Source organism: Cydia pomonella, unplaced genomic scaffold (assembly GCF_033807575.1).
Source record: "Cydia pomonella isolate Wapato2018A unplaced genomic scaffold, ilCydPomo1 PGA_scaffold_159, whole genome shotgun sequence".
Taxonomy (NCBI): Eukaryota; Metazoa; Arthropoda; class Insecta; order Lepidoptera; family Tortricidae; genus Cydia; species Cydia pomonella.
Window position 1 is genome coordinate 386,083 of NW_026907801.1, and position 17,010 is coordinate 403,092.

Sequence of the window (17,010 nt, forward strand, 5' to 3'; positions counted from 1 at the left end):
TAATTGTTCGAATCGGGCCGTTGATAAACTATTTAATTTTATCTACACACATACCCTCTATGATGCGATAAAAACCGCAAATTTCGGCCGGCATAGACATAACCTGTTTTGTTACAACACAGGTTATCTCTATGCTGTCTATGCTGTCTATCTATATTACATAGTAACGCCGATATCAATTTAATAATGACATTCAAATTTCGAGCATCTCTGAATAACAAAGGAATGTGATTTGACCTCGTTTTAAGGTGACGTTTTATTCAGTATGTGATTAAATGCCACAATAGCGGGCGCAACATGCGTTCCATAATAGAGAGCTTATAATAAGTGTGTAGATAACGCAGTGTATGTAACTGTACATAATTAGGCATCAAGAACTCGCGTGATATTTTTATGAAACTCGCTTTCAGCTCGTTCGTATTTGTATGCCTTTAATTATGTAACAGTCACATAAACTACTATTTTCTAATTTGAAAAATAGGTATAGTAAAGTGAGCTAGAGTATTTTATACAATCGTGATATAATAGAGAGCTTTTCAGTCGAGTACCGTGTTTAAGCAACGAAGCTTGCTGAGTTACCTAAGTGAGGCACGAGATTGAAAAGCTTGATTATATCACTATTGTATACAATACTTTCTCTACGAGTCATTAATCATATTTTTTTATTATAAAACCTAAATAGATAATGAAAATAAGATACTTACCAATTACAGTAGACAAAAATACATAAACACGCGAGCTCTCGCCCGCCCGTCCCCCGTTCTATGAGAGCGCGGCGGCACGAGATTGGTTAATTTTTCATATAGTTGACTACAGCGTATCAAAATAAATTTTATAGTTGAGTTGGGAGCTAGAATAAGCAAAGTACGCAATTACAGTTTGGAATACGAAATCTTAATTCAATCATTACAGCCGACGAGTAGAAAAATATTATATTAATAAATTTAATGAAAAAATATAAAATCAAATAACCAACATAGCGATTATTGATAAAACTATTATAGGCAGCGTCATAAATATTGAATACCAGCACGTGCACAACTTTTTTCATGACGTGAAGGTCTGATCACTTTTAGTTGTGGTATAAACCAAGCGTCGAGTTCCTAACTTTCTTATCTTGTTTTCTGTTGACACGGGGCTAACTTATTTGATACAATAATCTAGTCTCAGCTGTCGGTGCTGGCGTACTAACGTAATAAAGGATGATTAAGTGGTTTGTGATCTAAGTAAAAATTTATTTCACAGAATATATAGGTATTATTTTGACGACCGTCCGGTCTGACCTAGTCAGTAACACTGCCGATGGCTTTGGATTCAAAATTTCGGTTAGAGCATTTATTTGTATGATGAGGATGTTTTTTGTGAGGATATCCTTATAATATCATTTATTTACTATTATTATATCTTTGCGATAGGAATATAGGTACCTACTCAATAACTTTCATCAGAGTAAGATCCTTTTTAGCTATAGTAAGTAAAAGGTACAAACTTATAATGTAAAGCAATTTCACAGACCGTAATTAATAACAAGTCGAATTTATGCCTAACGAGATGAAAGCTAACTTACAATTTTAAAGGATCAATTACATTGAAGCTTAATTTAATTACAATAGTCTACTCGTAGTCTTGGATATATTTAAACAAAGGTATGGTTTATTAATATGTATTTGTCCTTAGAAGCTCAAAATTATAGTCAAACAACTTTGTCAGTAGAAAAAGCACGAAATTCGAATTTTCTATGCCTTTTTTCTACTGACAACATGGCTTGACAGTCTATAAATATTATTTATAAGACATTTTCTGCTTAGCAAAACACCAGTATGGTTATTTTTTAACAGCAGGCCCTAGAACCTTGTTGATCTGCTGATAAGAAGCTGCGAAGTCAGACATTTGAAGAATATTTTCAGACATTTGACCGCTTTAGTGAAGACTCTCTTAAACTGCATTTCCTGTCTATTTGTACCCAAAGAAATATAAAAATCTTAAACTGCAGGTCCTGGGCCCTATTGAGCTGGTCTGCCCCTCAAAATAAATATAGTTTCAGACATTTAACTTTTAAACCTGCTTGTTCTAAGGCCCTTTTTAGCTAGGCAGACATGTTCTGCTCCTCTAAATATTTTTTCTGACACTTTACTTGACTTTTAAGCTGCAGGTCCCAAGGCTTTGGTGAGCTGTCGGTGAGCAGCTGCAGCCAGCCGCCTGAGCAGTCTCCTCAGGCACTTGACTGCTTTCCTGAGAACGCTCACTCGGACCACCCTTCTGCTTGTTGAATGTTCTATGGTCGTCTTCTTTTCAGACACAGAAGTCGTCAGTCGTCGTCGTGAGTCGACTTTAAGCTGCAGGTCCTAAGGCTCTGTTGAGCTGCCGGTGAGCAGCTGCAGCCAGCCTCCTGAACCGTATTCTCAAACACAAACACTTTTGCTTGTTGGATGTTCTATGGTTGTATTTTTTCCAGGCACTTGACTAGACTTTTAAACTGCAGGTCCCAAAGCTCTGTCAAGTTGACGGTGAGCAGCCGCAGCCAGCCGCCTGATCAGTCTCCTCAGGCACTTGACTGCTTTCCTGAGAACGCTCACTCGGACCACCCTTCTGCTTGTTGAATGTTCTATGGTCGTCTTCTTTTTGGAACGACGGTGGAGTTGAATTTCGACGGCTAGGGCTATAGCTGGGAAATGATAGAAAAATGTAAATAAAAACAGAATTAACAAATTGGTAGACGATTTCTAAAAGCTCAATCATCTTTCTTCTGTTACACCATTCAAAATCTTTATAGTTATAGATAATATTGATTTGCAACCGTAAAAATTATTGAATTACAGAAAAAAATTAATAATTCATCGCTTTGGAATCTGGACAAAAGGTTTTTTTTTTATATTTTTTCCTTTAACTTGTAATTTTGTAGTATAGCTTGCAGACTGGCGTAAAATATACGTCTGCTTGATAAAAAATAGTTTTGCAAACATTGACACTTATATAACATATCTACACATAGGCTGATTTGTATTTCCTCATAATTTACAGACAGTATCTCCAAAACAATCATTTTGAGAGTAAATTCGCAAAGTATTTCAAATTAGACAGATCTTAATTCTTGGAATTATTGTTAGCAGCGGGACAGTTGGACAGTCAGAGACGTTGAAGCGGGCCAGATTAACTTTATTAGCAGCAGCCTACAAAGGCGATTTAATTCAATAAGATCGTTTCCTTTCTGGAGACGTACGGACTTTGATTGACACCATTTTTTAAGAGGGGGTTAAAGCAAAAGTGAAGATTTTACACGTTTTAATCAAACGCAAATGCCATGAAAAAAAATCACACGGAAATAAGACTATTTTAGCAAGGGCGGAAAGTTACTCTGTCTGTTAAGTACTTCTTTACGCTTAAACTACAGAACCGATTGAAATGAAATTTCGTATAGAGATAGTTTAAGGCCCGGAAAAGGACTGAGGATAGTTTTTATTAATCATCATCATCATCATTTTACAGAGACCAAGTCACCGGCAGAAGCCAGTAACAAAAAAAATCACTCTGTGGTTTAAACAGCCAGAGATTCCATGACTGGGTAAAGTATTTAAACGAGTTTTAGTTTTTCTGCATCGTTTTTTACTAAATTCAGTTTTAAGGATAAATATTGCAGCCATTTTAATCGGCGGTCGTTGATAAAAGTCTGTACACTTCAACCCCAAAAAGCCGGAACATCCAATGGTGAACTAGTTTGGAATTTATTGTGGGAGAATACCGTTAACAATTGAATCCAAATGGCTGTTATAGCTGTTATGAGTATCGGTCCGATTCGAACAATGCTTCTAAGAAGTCACAACGATACGATACAATCTGTCAGTGTCAAAAGTGACATTTCTTTACACTGACAGATCGGTATCGGATCGTTGTGACTTCTTAATTGTTCGAATCGGGCCGTTTATAAACTATTTAATTTTATCTACACACATACCCTCTATGATGCGTTTAAAAACCGCAAATTTCGGCCAGCATAGATATAACCTGTTTTGTTACAACACATTTCATATCTATGAAAATGTTATTATTGCGTAATAGTAACGTCGATATCAATTTAATAATGAAATTCAATTGAACATCTCTGAATAACAAAGGAATGTGATTTGACCTCATTTTAAGATGACGTTTTATTCAGTATGTGATTAAATGCCACAATAGCGGGCGCAACATGCGTTCCATAATAGAGAGCTTATAATATGTGTGTAGATAACGCAGTGTATGTAACTGTACATAATTAGGCATCAAGAACTGGTGTGATGTTTTATGAAACTCGCTTTCAGCTCGTTCGTATTTGTATGCCTTTCATTATGTAACAGTCACATAAACTACTATTTTCTAATTTGAAAAATAGGTATAGTAAAGTGAGCTATAGTATTTTATACAACGGTGATATAATAGAGAGCTTTTCAGTCGAGTACCGTGTTTAAGCAACGAAGCTTGCTGAGTTACCTAAGTGAGGCACGAGATTGAAAAGCTTGATTATATCACTATTGTATACAATACTTTCTCTAGGAGTCATTAATCATATTTTTTTATTATAAAACCTAAATAGATAATGAAAATGAGATACTTACCAATTACAGTAGACAAAAATACATAAACACGCGAGCTCTCGCCCGCCCGTCCCCCGTTCTATGAGAGCGCGGCGGCACGAGATTGGTTAATTTTTCATATAGTTGACTACAGCGTATCAAAATAAATTTTATAGTTGAGTTGGGAGCTAGAATAAGCAAAGTACGCAATTACAGTTTGGAATACGAAATCTTAATTCAATCATTACAGCCGACGAGTAGAAAAATATTATATTAATATATTTAATGAAAAAATATAAAATCAAATAACCAACATAGCGATTATTGATAAAACTATTATAGGCAGCGTCATAAATATTGAATACCAGCACGTGCACAACTTTTTTCATGACGTGAAGGTCTGATCACTTTTAGTTGTGGTATAAACCAAGCGTCGAGTTCCTAACTTTCTTATCTTGTTTTCTGTTGACACGGGGCTAACTTATTTGATACAATAATCTAGTCTCAGCTGTCGGTGCTGGCGTACTAACGTAATAAAGGATGATTAAGTGGTTTGTGACCTAAGTAAAAATTTATTTCACAGAATATATAGGTATTATTTTGACGACCGTCCGGTCTGACCTAGTCAGTAATACTGCCGATGGCTTTGGATTCAAAATTCCGGTTAGGGCATTTATTTGTATGATGAGGATGTTTTTGTGAGGATATCCTTATAATATCATTTATTTACTATTATTATATCTTTGCGATAGGAATATAGGTACCTACTCAATAACTTTCATCAGAGTAAGATCCTTTTTAGCTACAGTAAGTAAAAGGTACAAACTTATAATGTAAAGCAATTTCACAGACCGTAATTAATAACAAGTCGAATTTATGCCTAACGAGATGAAAGCTAACTTACAATTTTAAAGGATCAATTACATTGAAGCTTAATTTAATTACAATAGTCTACTCGTAGTCTTTGAATATATTTAAACAAAGGTATGGTTTATTTATATGTATTTGTCCTTAGAAGCTCAAAATTATAGTCAAACAACTTTGTCAGTAGAAAAAGCACGAAATTCGAATTTTCTATGCCTTTTTTCTACTGACAACATGGCTTGACAGTCTATAAATATTATTTATAAGACATTTTCTGCTTAGCAAAACACCAGTATGGTTATTTTTTAACAGCAGGCCCTAGAACCTTGTTGATCTGCTGATAAGAAGCTGCGAAGTCAGACATTTGAAGAATATTTTCAGACATTTGACCGCTTTAGTGAAGACTCTCTTAAACTGCATTTCCTGTCTATTTGTATCCAAAGAAATATAAACATCTTAAACTGCAGGTCCTAGGCCCTGTTGAGCTGGTCTGCCTCTCAAAATAAATATAGTTTCAGACATTTAACTTTTAAACCTGCTTGTTCTAAGGCCCTTTTTAGCTAGGCAGACATGTTCTGCTCCTCTAAATATTTTTTCTGACACTTTACTTGACTTTTAAGCTGCAGGTCCCAAGGCTTTGGTGAGCTGTCGGTGAGCAGCTACAGCCAGCCGCCTGAGCAGTCTCCTCAGGTACTTGACTGCTTTCCTGAGAACGGTCACTCGGACCACCCTTCTGCTTGTTGAATGTTCTATGGTCGTCTTCTTTTCAGACACAGAAGTCGTCAGTCGTCGTCGTGAGTCGACTTTAAGCTGCAGGTCCTAAGGCTCTGTTGAGCTGCCGGTGAGCAGCTGCAGCCAGCCTCCTGAACCGTATTCTCAAACACAAACACTTTTGCTTGTTGGATGTTCTATGGTTGTATTTTTTCCAGGCACTTGACTAGACTTTTAAACTGCAGGTCCCAAAGCTCTGTCAAGTTGACGGTGAGCAGCCGCAGCCAGCCGCCTGATCAGTCTCCTCAGGCACTTGACTGCTTTCCTTAGAATGCTCACTCGGACCACCCTTCTGCTTGTTGAATGTTCTATGGTCGTCCTCTTTTTGGAACGACGGTGGAGTTGAATTTCGACGGCTAGGGCTATAGCTGGGAAATGATAGAAAAATGAAAATAAAAACAGAATTAACAAATTGGTAGACGATTTCTAAAAGCTCAATCATCTTTCTTCAGTTACACCATTCAAAATCTTTATAGTTATAGATAATATTGATTTGCAACCGTAAAAATTTTTGAATTACAGAAAAAATTGAATAATTCATCGCTTTTTTTATATTTTTTCCTTTAACTTGTAATTTTGTAGTATAGCTTGCAGATTGACGTAAAATATACGTCTGCTTGATAAAAAAATAGTTTTGCAAACGTTGACACTTATATAACACATCTACACATAGGCTGATTTGTATTTCCTCATAATTTACAGACAGTATCTCCAAAACAATCATTTTGAGAGTAAATTGTAGAACAGAAACATTTTTTCAATGTGATACTTTTAGTATAGGTACGATTATCTTTAAAATTATGCGATGGGATCTAAAACAAATCAAATTATTACCCGTATTGTCGTAGAAGAGTGTCAAAGAGATATAAATGGAACAGAAGGGTTACCTGCCAGTAAATGGCCGATCCCCAGTAAGCAGAACGCACCCCGAAGCATGCTCAGTGACACGGGGGTGAGGCCTTTCGTCGACTCTACCTGTTGCGCCTACAACCAAAATTACCCTTACTACGCCGCCCCTGTGACTTACAATGTATAAAGGGCGTATCCAGAATTAGGAAGGGTAAGTTCACCAAAGAAAGCAGTTTGGAAAAATTTATCACCTAGTACTTGTACAGGTTCTCTTTATTCTTCGAAAGCTGATGAGAAAATTGCATTTTGTTTACGAGAGTTGTCACTATTAAACCAAACGAATATTTCTACAAATATTTGTCTGTTTCTGTTTAGAGCTCAAAGTTTATTATTATTGACAAATAATCTGAAGCAAATTTTGAGTTCTTCATGTTGGTTTTTGAGTGGTTTTGAATGATAAATATTTAATAGCATCCATTTGAATTTCATTTATAGTTATAGATTAATATAATATAATATAATATAATAGTTCACAGTTACTGTCTTCGCGTTGGTGTGGTGAAAATTTTGTGTTTCACTCGGTAGCAGTGTGTTTAACCTTCGTGCCTTGAAACCCTCACAACGCTCAAGATTCCAATTTTTTTGCAATCTAATTTTCAATAATTATTGAAAATTAGAATTTTGAATAATTTTTTTTTTCATATTTTTTCCCCTATGTACACCTAATAACCAACCTTGGTGCCAAAATTCAAGTTTCTAGGTCATCTGGAAGTGGGTTAGGTTTTTGATCTATAAGTCAGTCACAAAAATGCCGGTTTTTTTTAAACATTAATTTATCAATAACTGTTTGAGCTACGTTTATGAAATTTTGTATTTTAGACCAGCTAAAGGGCTTGAATAACTTTGTCAAATTTCATGTGTGTAGGTTAAATAGGTTTCAAGTTGTGAAGGGGTCAAAAGTAGCACGAAATGGTTGGTGTAATATTACACACGGTTGCGTCGCCACCCCCCGAGGGTTGCCCACCTTGTCGTGGTGGAGGGGCTTAGTAGCCGTGGCTTGGTCTCCCACGGTGAAGCGAAGAGGCAACCAGGGCCGGCCTGTTTGAGGTGCGGGCTGGCCCGAGGAGGACGCTCCAAGTGGGCTTGGCAAGCCCGCTTGTGACGCGTTGGAGGTGGACCGTCGAGGAAGAGGAGTGTCGGTATTGCGGTGAGCCGTTCTCCCTATCCTCGACGGCCGAGGTGGGATCGCGAAGGAGCCGCTCGCTGGCGGCTGCCGCCGGTGGGGTCGCGGACGAGTACGCAAGCGTTCCTGTAACCCCACCAATAAGGCGGTGAGGTGGCATATGGGGGGTTTTTAGTGGGTATACCGTGGGCCTCATTAGCCTAGACGGGAGTCCCACATAACCACTCGGGTCACCCCCGCACCCGGGTGGTATTCGGAATGCATTTTCCCCCTAGAAAAAAAAAAGGTTGCGTCGCCAGTTCCTTTTTCTTTGAACTTGGCTGAACACGCTACCGCGTGTCTAGATTTTAATTGTTAAATCGGTTAGTATGCAGTCTTGCATCTGTCATACTGCCTGCCACCCCTCGGCCCGCCGCTGGCGTTACCTTCTTAACTCAGTCGGATAATGTAATGAAAAAGCACGAGTGTTACAATATACTGAAAAAGCACGCGAGTTTAATATCTAGAATTATGAGCCAAAAACCGGTGGAATAAAAACACCGTTTTGAGCAAGTGTATTGAAAAAAGCATTACCTGTGACGTAGTACCAGTGGAGTCCTTCAGTTCCGAGCCGTCCTGATCAGACTCGCTGACCGGGTCGGACCTTCGAGAGTGCTCCGGCAGGTTCTTGTACTCGTCCATCGTCATCTTGGCTATGATGCCGGCTTCGAATAGCGACATTATGCTGAAAATATACCCGGTTATATTTGTGCAGCTTGGGGTATTTTCTCAATATTGAAATAAACTTAAAGTAAGGACGATAAGAACGAAGAACTTTGTTCATTGACATTCCATTTTACGCCATCATATTTATGTTGCTATGTCGCTTGCACAGTGGCATTGACCGCCGGCTTAGTCGGCGGGACAGCGATATAATTATGCCCGTGCGATAGAGATGGAAAGTTACGTGTCAATGTACGTAATTCTGCGTGCTTAGCGTCCTCATTTTAGTATAATTATTACACTTTACCTGGAATTTAAAATAATACGATTATTTTTTAATTCACGATTTGTTTTGCATCTAATTGATACCATCTTTTGTTAAATTTATATATAATTAAGGCAATAAGATCGCAGACATTTTATTATGGAGTAACCGAACTAAAATCTTTACTCAAAAGGAAATTTCTTGTTTTTTAGTTTTATTGTCACTCTCCGTCGTCATAGTAACGGGTATTGTGTAGGTATACCCCAATAAAGCAAATTGAGTGTACTGAAGCTACGTCTATAATAAAACCATTAGGTTTAAGTATGTATGAGCAAATGGTATTAATTCATTAGACAACATTTTTATTTAATGAACTTTGAAGGAGAAATTGAATATTTATTCAAGAAACATAATATACTTTTTACTAAATTAAAATATAAATAAATGATAAAAAAACAAATAAATACACGATTCATAGATTTAGAAAAGGTTATTAAGTGGATAATAAATGAATTATACCTAGGCAATTCATTTTCAAATTCTTCTTCAAGGGGCTAATTTGATTCTCTGGGACTTTGGTCAAAGGAACAAATAAAACTAGAAGGAAACAAGGAAAAATTACACTTTAATTTTAGCACGTAACGTAAAACTGCAACGTATGAAAGTCGCGGTGCATTATATCAAATTTGTGCAATACTCGATCATCATTTGACTAGGTATCCTATCATTCAAACAAAATTTGTAATTTGTATAATGATAATTAAGTATGTAGTGGAAACACTTATGAACTTCAACATCAAAGTGATATCTACAGTGAACATATCGTAAACGTGAATGGTCAGTGGGCGCGCCTCGATCAGCTGAGTGAACGCCTTAGCCTGCGCGCGCGCGTTCGGCTGCAGGTCGTAGTCCATCACCAGCTCATTTACCAACACCTTTGTTTGCCCACGCACCGACAGCAAGCCATCGCAAACAAGCGACAATACCAGCAAGTAAAACAACTTGATACCACTCCAACCAATGGACAATATTAAGTCGACAATAATCATCTCTTTTTGAAACGAATACAATAACACCCATATAGAAAGCAGTACGTTAATGAACGTAGATATTAATGACATGAAGATTTGAAAGTTGTAGAGGTTATTTATCAAGCGGCTCGTCTCTCCGATAACGTCGTACACCTGCGAGAGTTCATGCAGTTTTGTCTCCATTTTATCCTGGCGAATTGTCGTAGCGAATGCTTTGTGCTTTTTTTCATTTTCTTTGACAAGTCTATCGAGACTGTTATTGATTATAACCAGTCGAACTTTAAGCATGTGAACCAAGACACATACAAACAATATTTCAACGTCATGCAACGTGTATATACTGCCGACAATATAAAAATAAATATAATTAGTGATATTTCTACTCAAGGAGTACAACACGAAGTATACCGAATTTAAGACGAGTGTTGCAAAAATAATGGTGTAATTATATCTCCTTGTAGTTTTGTAAAAGTTTTCCATCAAAGTGAGGTTCAATCTTGAGTCGATTTCCGCAAAATTTGAGACGATACGAATGTTTTCAGCGTTCCTCCATAACAAATGAATTATTACAACTGCAATATACAATATGTAACATAGTATCGAGCTGGAAAATTCTAAAATTCCAATTAATGAAGCAATTGTTTTGATTTCTGTTATAGGCGTATAGTTGAGAAGAAATGATCCAAACGTGCCAGCGGAAATCATCGCTAAAAATAATCCAAATCCTTTAACTCTCCAGTCGGTAGCGATCATATCGTTATTTTTAATGCAAAATCTAAACACTCCAAAAATGTGTTCGAAGATAAACAGTGGTTTTAAAGAATAAATCACTTTATGTATTCCATTGTTATCTTTCCTTTTGTCATTTATCTGGCCCTTTGTATTCACAGTGATATTAGTACTCATATTATAACTTTCTTTTCGATTCCTGAATTTTGACTAAGAAGCCCGTGTGACGGTCTCGAAATATTTTTGAAGACTGTAATGCGTATTGGACTTAGAACCAATAATATTTAATAGAAAAAAGTGTTTCGTAGCCATCAATTACTTAACTCTAATGAACTTCAATAACATTTAATAAATCATTAATGAAAAGGTCACACCAATGTAATGTATTTTTTATTTTAATAACAAATGTTATAGCATACAGTCGAGTTCACAATAGTATTTTATACAATCGTGATATAATAGAGAACTTTGGAGTCGACTACCGTGTTTAGTAAGTAAGGAGTAGGTACGAGATTAAAAAGCTTGATTATATCGCTATCGTATACAATATTTTTTCTACGAGTCATCTAAAATAATATTTTTTTTTACTCTGATGCCTTCATAATTAATGAAAATTAGTAAATATCTCAGTACACAAAATGAAGTAAAAAAGACATAAACGAGTGACTATTGTCGCCCGTTTATCTCTTTTCTATGAGAGCGTGGCTGCGTGTGATTGGTCAAATTCTTTACAGTTGACTACAGCGTATCGAAATGAATATTATAGTTGAGTTGGGAGCCCATACAAGAAAAATACACAATTATAGTATCGCATACGAAATTTCAACCATTACAGTCGACAAGTAGAAAAACATCTTAACAAGCCAACATTCCAAAAAAGTATATTTTTTAAGTACACGCCTCAAAAACACTGATAATAAGGTAACAGTAAGGTGAGTAGATCGTGTGTATTTTTGCAATGTTGGCTTAGCATCTTTATGTTTGTGAACTCGACTGTACAAACTTTTATAGTAATTTTTACTATGGCAGTGACACAAAATGTACACATTATGATTAAATAAAAAATAAATCCAACGCAATGAAACGGATAAACCGATTTTAATAAAACGGATAAACCAAACTATCGTTTGTTTCGTTCAGGTCCTTCTCCGGACGCAGCTCGCTGAGCACTGAGCGGACGGCCATGCGTGCCCAGAATTGCGGATGTCCATGTTATTGGATTGTTATTTTTAATTATCGTAACAAAAATAATAATATTCGTTAAGGTCGATGAAAAATAACGTCATGGAGTGGGTTTAGCCAGCAGAGTTTTACACATAGTGGTAAACTTATAACATAATCTTATAACCTTTTTGTGTCGGGAGTTAAAAACGGGGTGGTTCTGAAATGCAAAGACCACTTTTAAATTTAAATATTATCACTTCTACACATGTTTTATGTAATTAATCAAAAAAGTTCACAGATTTCGAATTAGTTACTCCCACAAACCTAAATTTTAATGCAAAAATAATGATACTTATGACTTAAATTAGTCAAAATAATTCTATTCAAAAGTCGGTACGGTTGAAAATAAATATTCATTGCGTTTAAGTACCTCTAGGGCGTGTAAGTCAAAGAAAAATCAGGGAGCCTACCGCGAATACCGAAATTCGCAAATTGCGGGGATCTTTCTCTTTTACTCTCACTAAGACGTAATTAGATTGACAGCAAAAGATGCCCGTAATTGACGATTAACTTCGACTTTCGCGGTTTTAGCCCAGACGTTTCACATTTCTATAGCGCCAGCTACTCGTACCTATTAAGCTGTCAAATTCGAAGCATGTATTAGTCAGTCAATCTTTGCTTGAAAATTAGTGATAATAATAACTATTCATCTGAGTGCAACCAAGACAATAATATAATACTTACACATGGTTGAACGTGTCTAGATACGGGCACCCTATCTGCAGCGCGATCGCCGAGTAGCGCGTGTAAAGTTTCTCGCTCAGGTGGAAATTGTGGGAGCCTGGAACAAAGTTGCGGCCAAGTTGCGGGCAAGTTGCTCGCGTGTTTGGATTGCACTTTTGACGCTTAGTTCATATTTGTTATAATAACATACAATTCGTTGAGTGTGTTATCTTATTATATTTTGATAAGGTTTAAATAAAAATGTCTTTATGAGATTAAGTGCAAATGATAGAAGTTAAAATTCGTTAATTTCTAAAGTGAACTTGAAGCTTTGCGAGACTGCCCATAACAATAGTAAGTTATATAAAAACTCGCCCAATAAAGTACAATCTTAAACCGATTTTCTAATATCACTTTTTAGATTACTATAGCAATGGTTCGACAGGCAGGAGGGAGGCTAATTCAAACTTGTACCTGACATTAAAACGATATCTTAATAATGTCATTTTGTTCTCACTCGCCCATGCGTTTCGCTTGCGTTAATGCGTGATCGGACAAGTCCGAGCGAAATGAATCCGCGAATGATAACTAACTGATATCATTTAGACATCGTTTTGATGTCAGGTTCACGTTCGAATTGGCCTTTATGCCTATCTTGCTGAAGGATGTTTCCCAAAGCGCTCGGTGTCTCCCAGCCATCCAGCACAGCAACGCGCCGGCGCGCCAGTACAAGTTGCACACCGACGTCGCCGGCGCATCAGCTGCGCCATCCGTCCGTATACCTACACCCGTAGGTACCATTCTAATAAAATACTAAGAGATACCTCTTGCTAGCGTCTCCAGAGCGTCAACGTCTAGTCAGCTCTATGGTTGCTGCTCGACGCAACGTTGGCGCAATTGCGCGGCGATACCATTTTCCATAGCGCTGACTAGATGCCAGCGTTCGAAAGACGCTAGTGTGGAGTCTCTCGTAGAGATAGTCATTACGCCCTCATCTGCAGCAGTCGGTTAGTAGAAGCAGTGAGTGTCGTTACCGAAGCGCTCGGTGTCGTAGTACAACGTCTCCCGGCCGCCCAGCACGGCGACGCGGCGGCGCGCCAGTACGAGCCGCACGCCGACCTCAACGCTGCGCACGCGTTGCACGCGCTGCCGACGCATTAACCGCGCCAGCCGTCCGTATACGCCTGTACCATTCTGGTAAGTCGAAAAGATATTAAGCCGATAGTGGTTTTCCATACAAACGTAGTCCCACAAAATCAAACCCTATTTGTTTGATTAACTATGGAAGTCAATATGCAGGGAGAAAAATGAGGACTGTGTTCGTATGGAGAAGCGGTCGTCCACTATCCTTTTACCTCCTAGTGATAATACTGATGCCCGATCAAGCGAATTATTCCCAAATTGAATGTTCCAAAAGTAGAATCATGAGCGTTGTGAGGATTTCAAGGCACGAAGGTTAAACACGCTTTGCTGCTGAGTGTAACACAAAATTTTCACAATACCAACGCGAAAAAAATACTAACGGTATCATTAAAAACCACTTAAAAGTCTATTCCACCCGCCCACATGAGGAACTCAAAATTTGCATCAGATTATTTGTCACTCTTGTGAATAAAATACAATTTTCTCATCCGTTTTTGAATAATAAAGAGAGCCTGTACAAGCTGGCGCGGTGAAAAGTGATTGACCCACCTGTAAAATTGCTAATGAAGAGCTATGCCGCTCGACAACCAGCTCGTATCCCTTGTATCTCATTGCTTCTTCCAAAGCCTGCAGAGTCCCTATCGGTGCTTCCCGCGCAGGCCTTGCCAGCAGACTCGTCAGGTTAGCCGAGTACATGTCGCCGATGACGTAGGTGGCTCCTAAGGATATCAGGACCGCGACGAGACGAGCCTTGTGGGTGCTGGAAGGTTCTTTGCTTGATGCTGAAAGTAGGTTATAGTTATTTCATCAATGGACTCGACCTGACGAGTTATCTGAAGTTATTGGAGTTTAAATAGTGCCAGTCATTTTTTAGATTCTTTGGCAATAAGGATAATGGTATTCTTATATAAATATTGTAATATCTATACCATGTTGTAATGGCTCCTCTATACGATGGACCATCATACTGGCCCACTAAGATGGGCCAGCGTGTAGAGAGGGTAGTGGTGTCGGATGGCTTATGGCTTGGCGGGATGGTGACGGGATGGCCACGGTGCCGGCTTTTCGTTTGCATATCAAAGTTAGTGGGTCTGCGATGGTGCGTACGTATCTGTCTACACGTGGTGCATTCCATAGTGAGTGCTCTCAAACGTCGTAGGGTCATCTCGCTGGTCCAGCGCTGGGCCATCGTGTAGAGGAGCTATAACTATAGCATGGCCAAATGGCCATCTCGCTGAACCAGAAAGGTTTTGATTGATTGGTCAATGGATCAGCAGCGTCAGGAGCAAACCTCGTTATCAATGTTCATTTAAACACAGGGTTGGAGGATATACGTACCCTGAATTCACCTTTAGTACATAACTTCGCCTTAACTAGCGTTGAATCATAATTTCACTATAATCTGTATCATGGGCGTTCAGTATGATTCCGCTTTTAGGAATAAAAAAAATATCAAGCGCTAAAATGGCGAAGGTTATTTCACAATTTTTATTTTGGTCATTATACTAACTATTTTTACGCAGCATTTGTCGTGAATTCAATTGACGTCTATTTCTTGGTAAAATAATTATTGACTTCATTGCTGTAAGAAACGTCAAAGAGTTATTAAGATATTTTGACATTTATATTAATTTTGCGGCAGTTACGAGCAATATTGTATTGCAGCATTGCTGTCGACTGCATAGTTGTTCAAAAATCAAAAATCCGAGCAACAACATGGATATTGACATTTGCGGCAGTCATGATGTGCTGCAGCAGCAATGTTGTCGATGGTGCTGTCTGATCGGAATGGTACCTTTATAAGCTTTTGCTTGCACTGAACATGCTACGGCACGCCGTGCGAAAATTACATCATGATTTTGACATTTTAACGTGAAAACTGACGTTTTTGGTTGAAAAAATTTTACTTTTGACGCGGCGCGGCGCGGCGCGGCGGCCCAACGGCATTCGGAGATCGCCCACGTAGGATACTTCCATAGGTATCAAAGGATTGAATTCACCTGCGCCGCGCCGCTTCGCGTTTGCGAGTTATTCGCTCACGTAAGACACTGGCTTCCGGTTTGAGCGCCATCTTGATTGTCACGTCTCGTGAAAGTAATTTATTTCTTTGTTGCTCATTCATATTGCTTTAAGTGTAATATCAATAGTTTATTATACAATCAACTAATGTGGTAGTGCTCCTAAAACCACCATTTTGGAGTCAACACCCGGTAATTCACTTAGGTACTTCTTGTAAAGTCCAGCTATCGCTTTATAAGAGCTTATAAAATTACCGTACACTGTCTTGTACTAAGCGTACAATTTTAGTCGTATTTAAAGCTCCTAATACCTTGACTTCACTGGCGAAATAGTCCCACTGGACTGAAGCTACAATTTTAAAAGAAAGAATAAATGAACTAAAACACGAATTGGCCTAATAAGCAGCGGCATGAAAAATGTCAACGGAGATTATCTATGAAATCTGTATCTTACATTGCCTCAGGAACAGAGACGTGGTAAACCAGCAGCAGTTGCTAAACAGCGCCAGTTGATTCTTCCGGCCCTTCCGCCACAGAGATGGCGCTGCGATCACCGCCCACAGCGCCGGCCCCGTCACCAGCAGCGTTGCACACACCAGAGGCCATACCTGGGCATATTTTATGAAATATATACAATTAAGACTTGTCGTAGTAGGATAAATAAAGCCCTAATTAAGACATAGAGGTATAATAATATAGAGATGAAATGGGGGAGGGGGGAGATGACCGAACGAGATGCTCTATGGAACCTTCAGTAGGAATAGCAGATATTATTTGTCCTTGTCACAGTCATAGTCTCACATTTTTCCCCACCATGAATTTAGTATGGTTTATGGTGGGTAACAAATAACCCGACCAAATTACGTAGGTTATGTTTGGTATGTTGTCAGGTATATTAAAACGGGTTTTTAATTTCGTCGCATTGCGTACGTTTAGTCCCTGGCGGGCGCTAGCGAAGTTCTTCTTCCTAGCGTTTGTCCCAGCTAATGCCACGGCTCATGGGAGCCTGGGGTTCGCT

General features: G+C 38.3%; 2 protein-coding genes across 2 annotated transcripts in view; both read right to left on the minus strand.

Moving 5' to 3' along the window:
- Positions 1-1,834: 1,834 nt before the first annotated feature.
- Positions 1,835-17,010, minus strand: part of LOC133533356 (ionotropic receptor 40a-like) — a 48,112-nt gene continuing 32,936 nt past the window's right edge. The window contains exons 9-15 of the mRNA XM_061872314.1: positions 16,447-16,600; positions 14,524-14,756; positions 13,866-14,025; positions 12,853-12,949; positions 8,791-8,941; positions 7,073-7,169; positions 1,835-2,665 (exon numbers count right to left, since the gene is read on the minus strand). Coding sequence (XP_061728298.1) covers positions 2,472-2,665; positions 7,073-7,169; positions 8,791-8,941; positions 12,853-12,949; positions 13,866-14,025; positions 14,524-14,756; positions 16,447-16,600 — 1,086 coding nt within the window. The 3' untranslated portion in view covers positions 1,835-2,471. The remainder of the gene's footprint in view (positions 2,666-7,072; positions 7,170-8,790; positions 8,942-12,852; positions 12,950-13,865; positions 14,026-14,523; positions 14,757-16,446; positions 16,601-17,010) is intronic.
- LOC133533367 (uncharacterized) lies at positions 9,913-11,310 on the minus strand. The gene has a single exon (XM_061872332.1). It carries the CDS (start codon positions 11,119-11,121, stop codon positions 9,913-9,915), a length of 1,209 nt encoding a protein of 402 aa, XP_061728316.1. The 5' UTR covers positions 11,122-11,310.

Excerpts from the sequence above, each read along its gene's own strand:
- LOC133533367 (XM_061872332.1), bottom strand. The coding sequence starts at position 11,121 with ATGAGTACTAATATCACTGTGAATACAAAGGGCCAGATAAATGACAAA.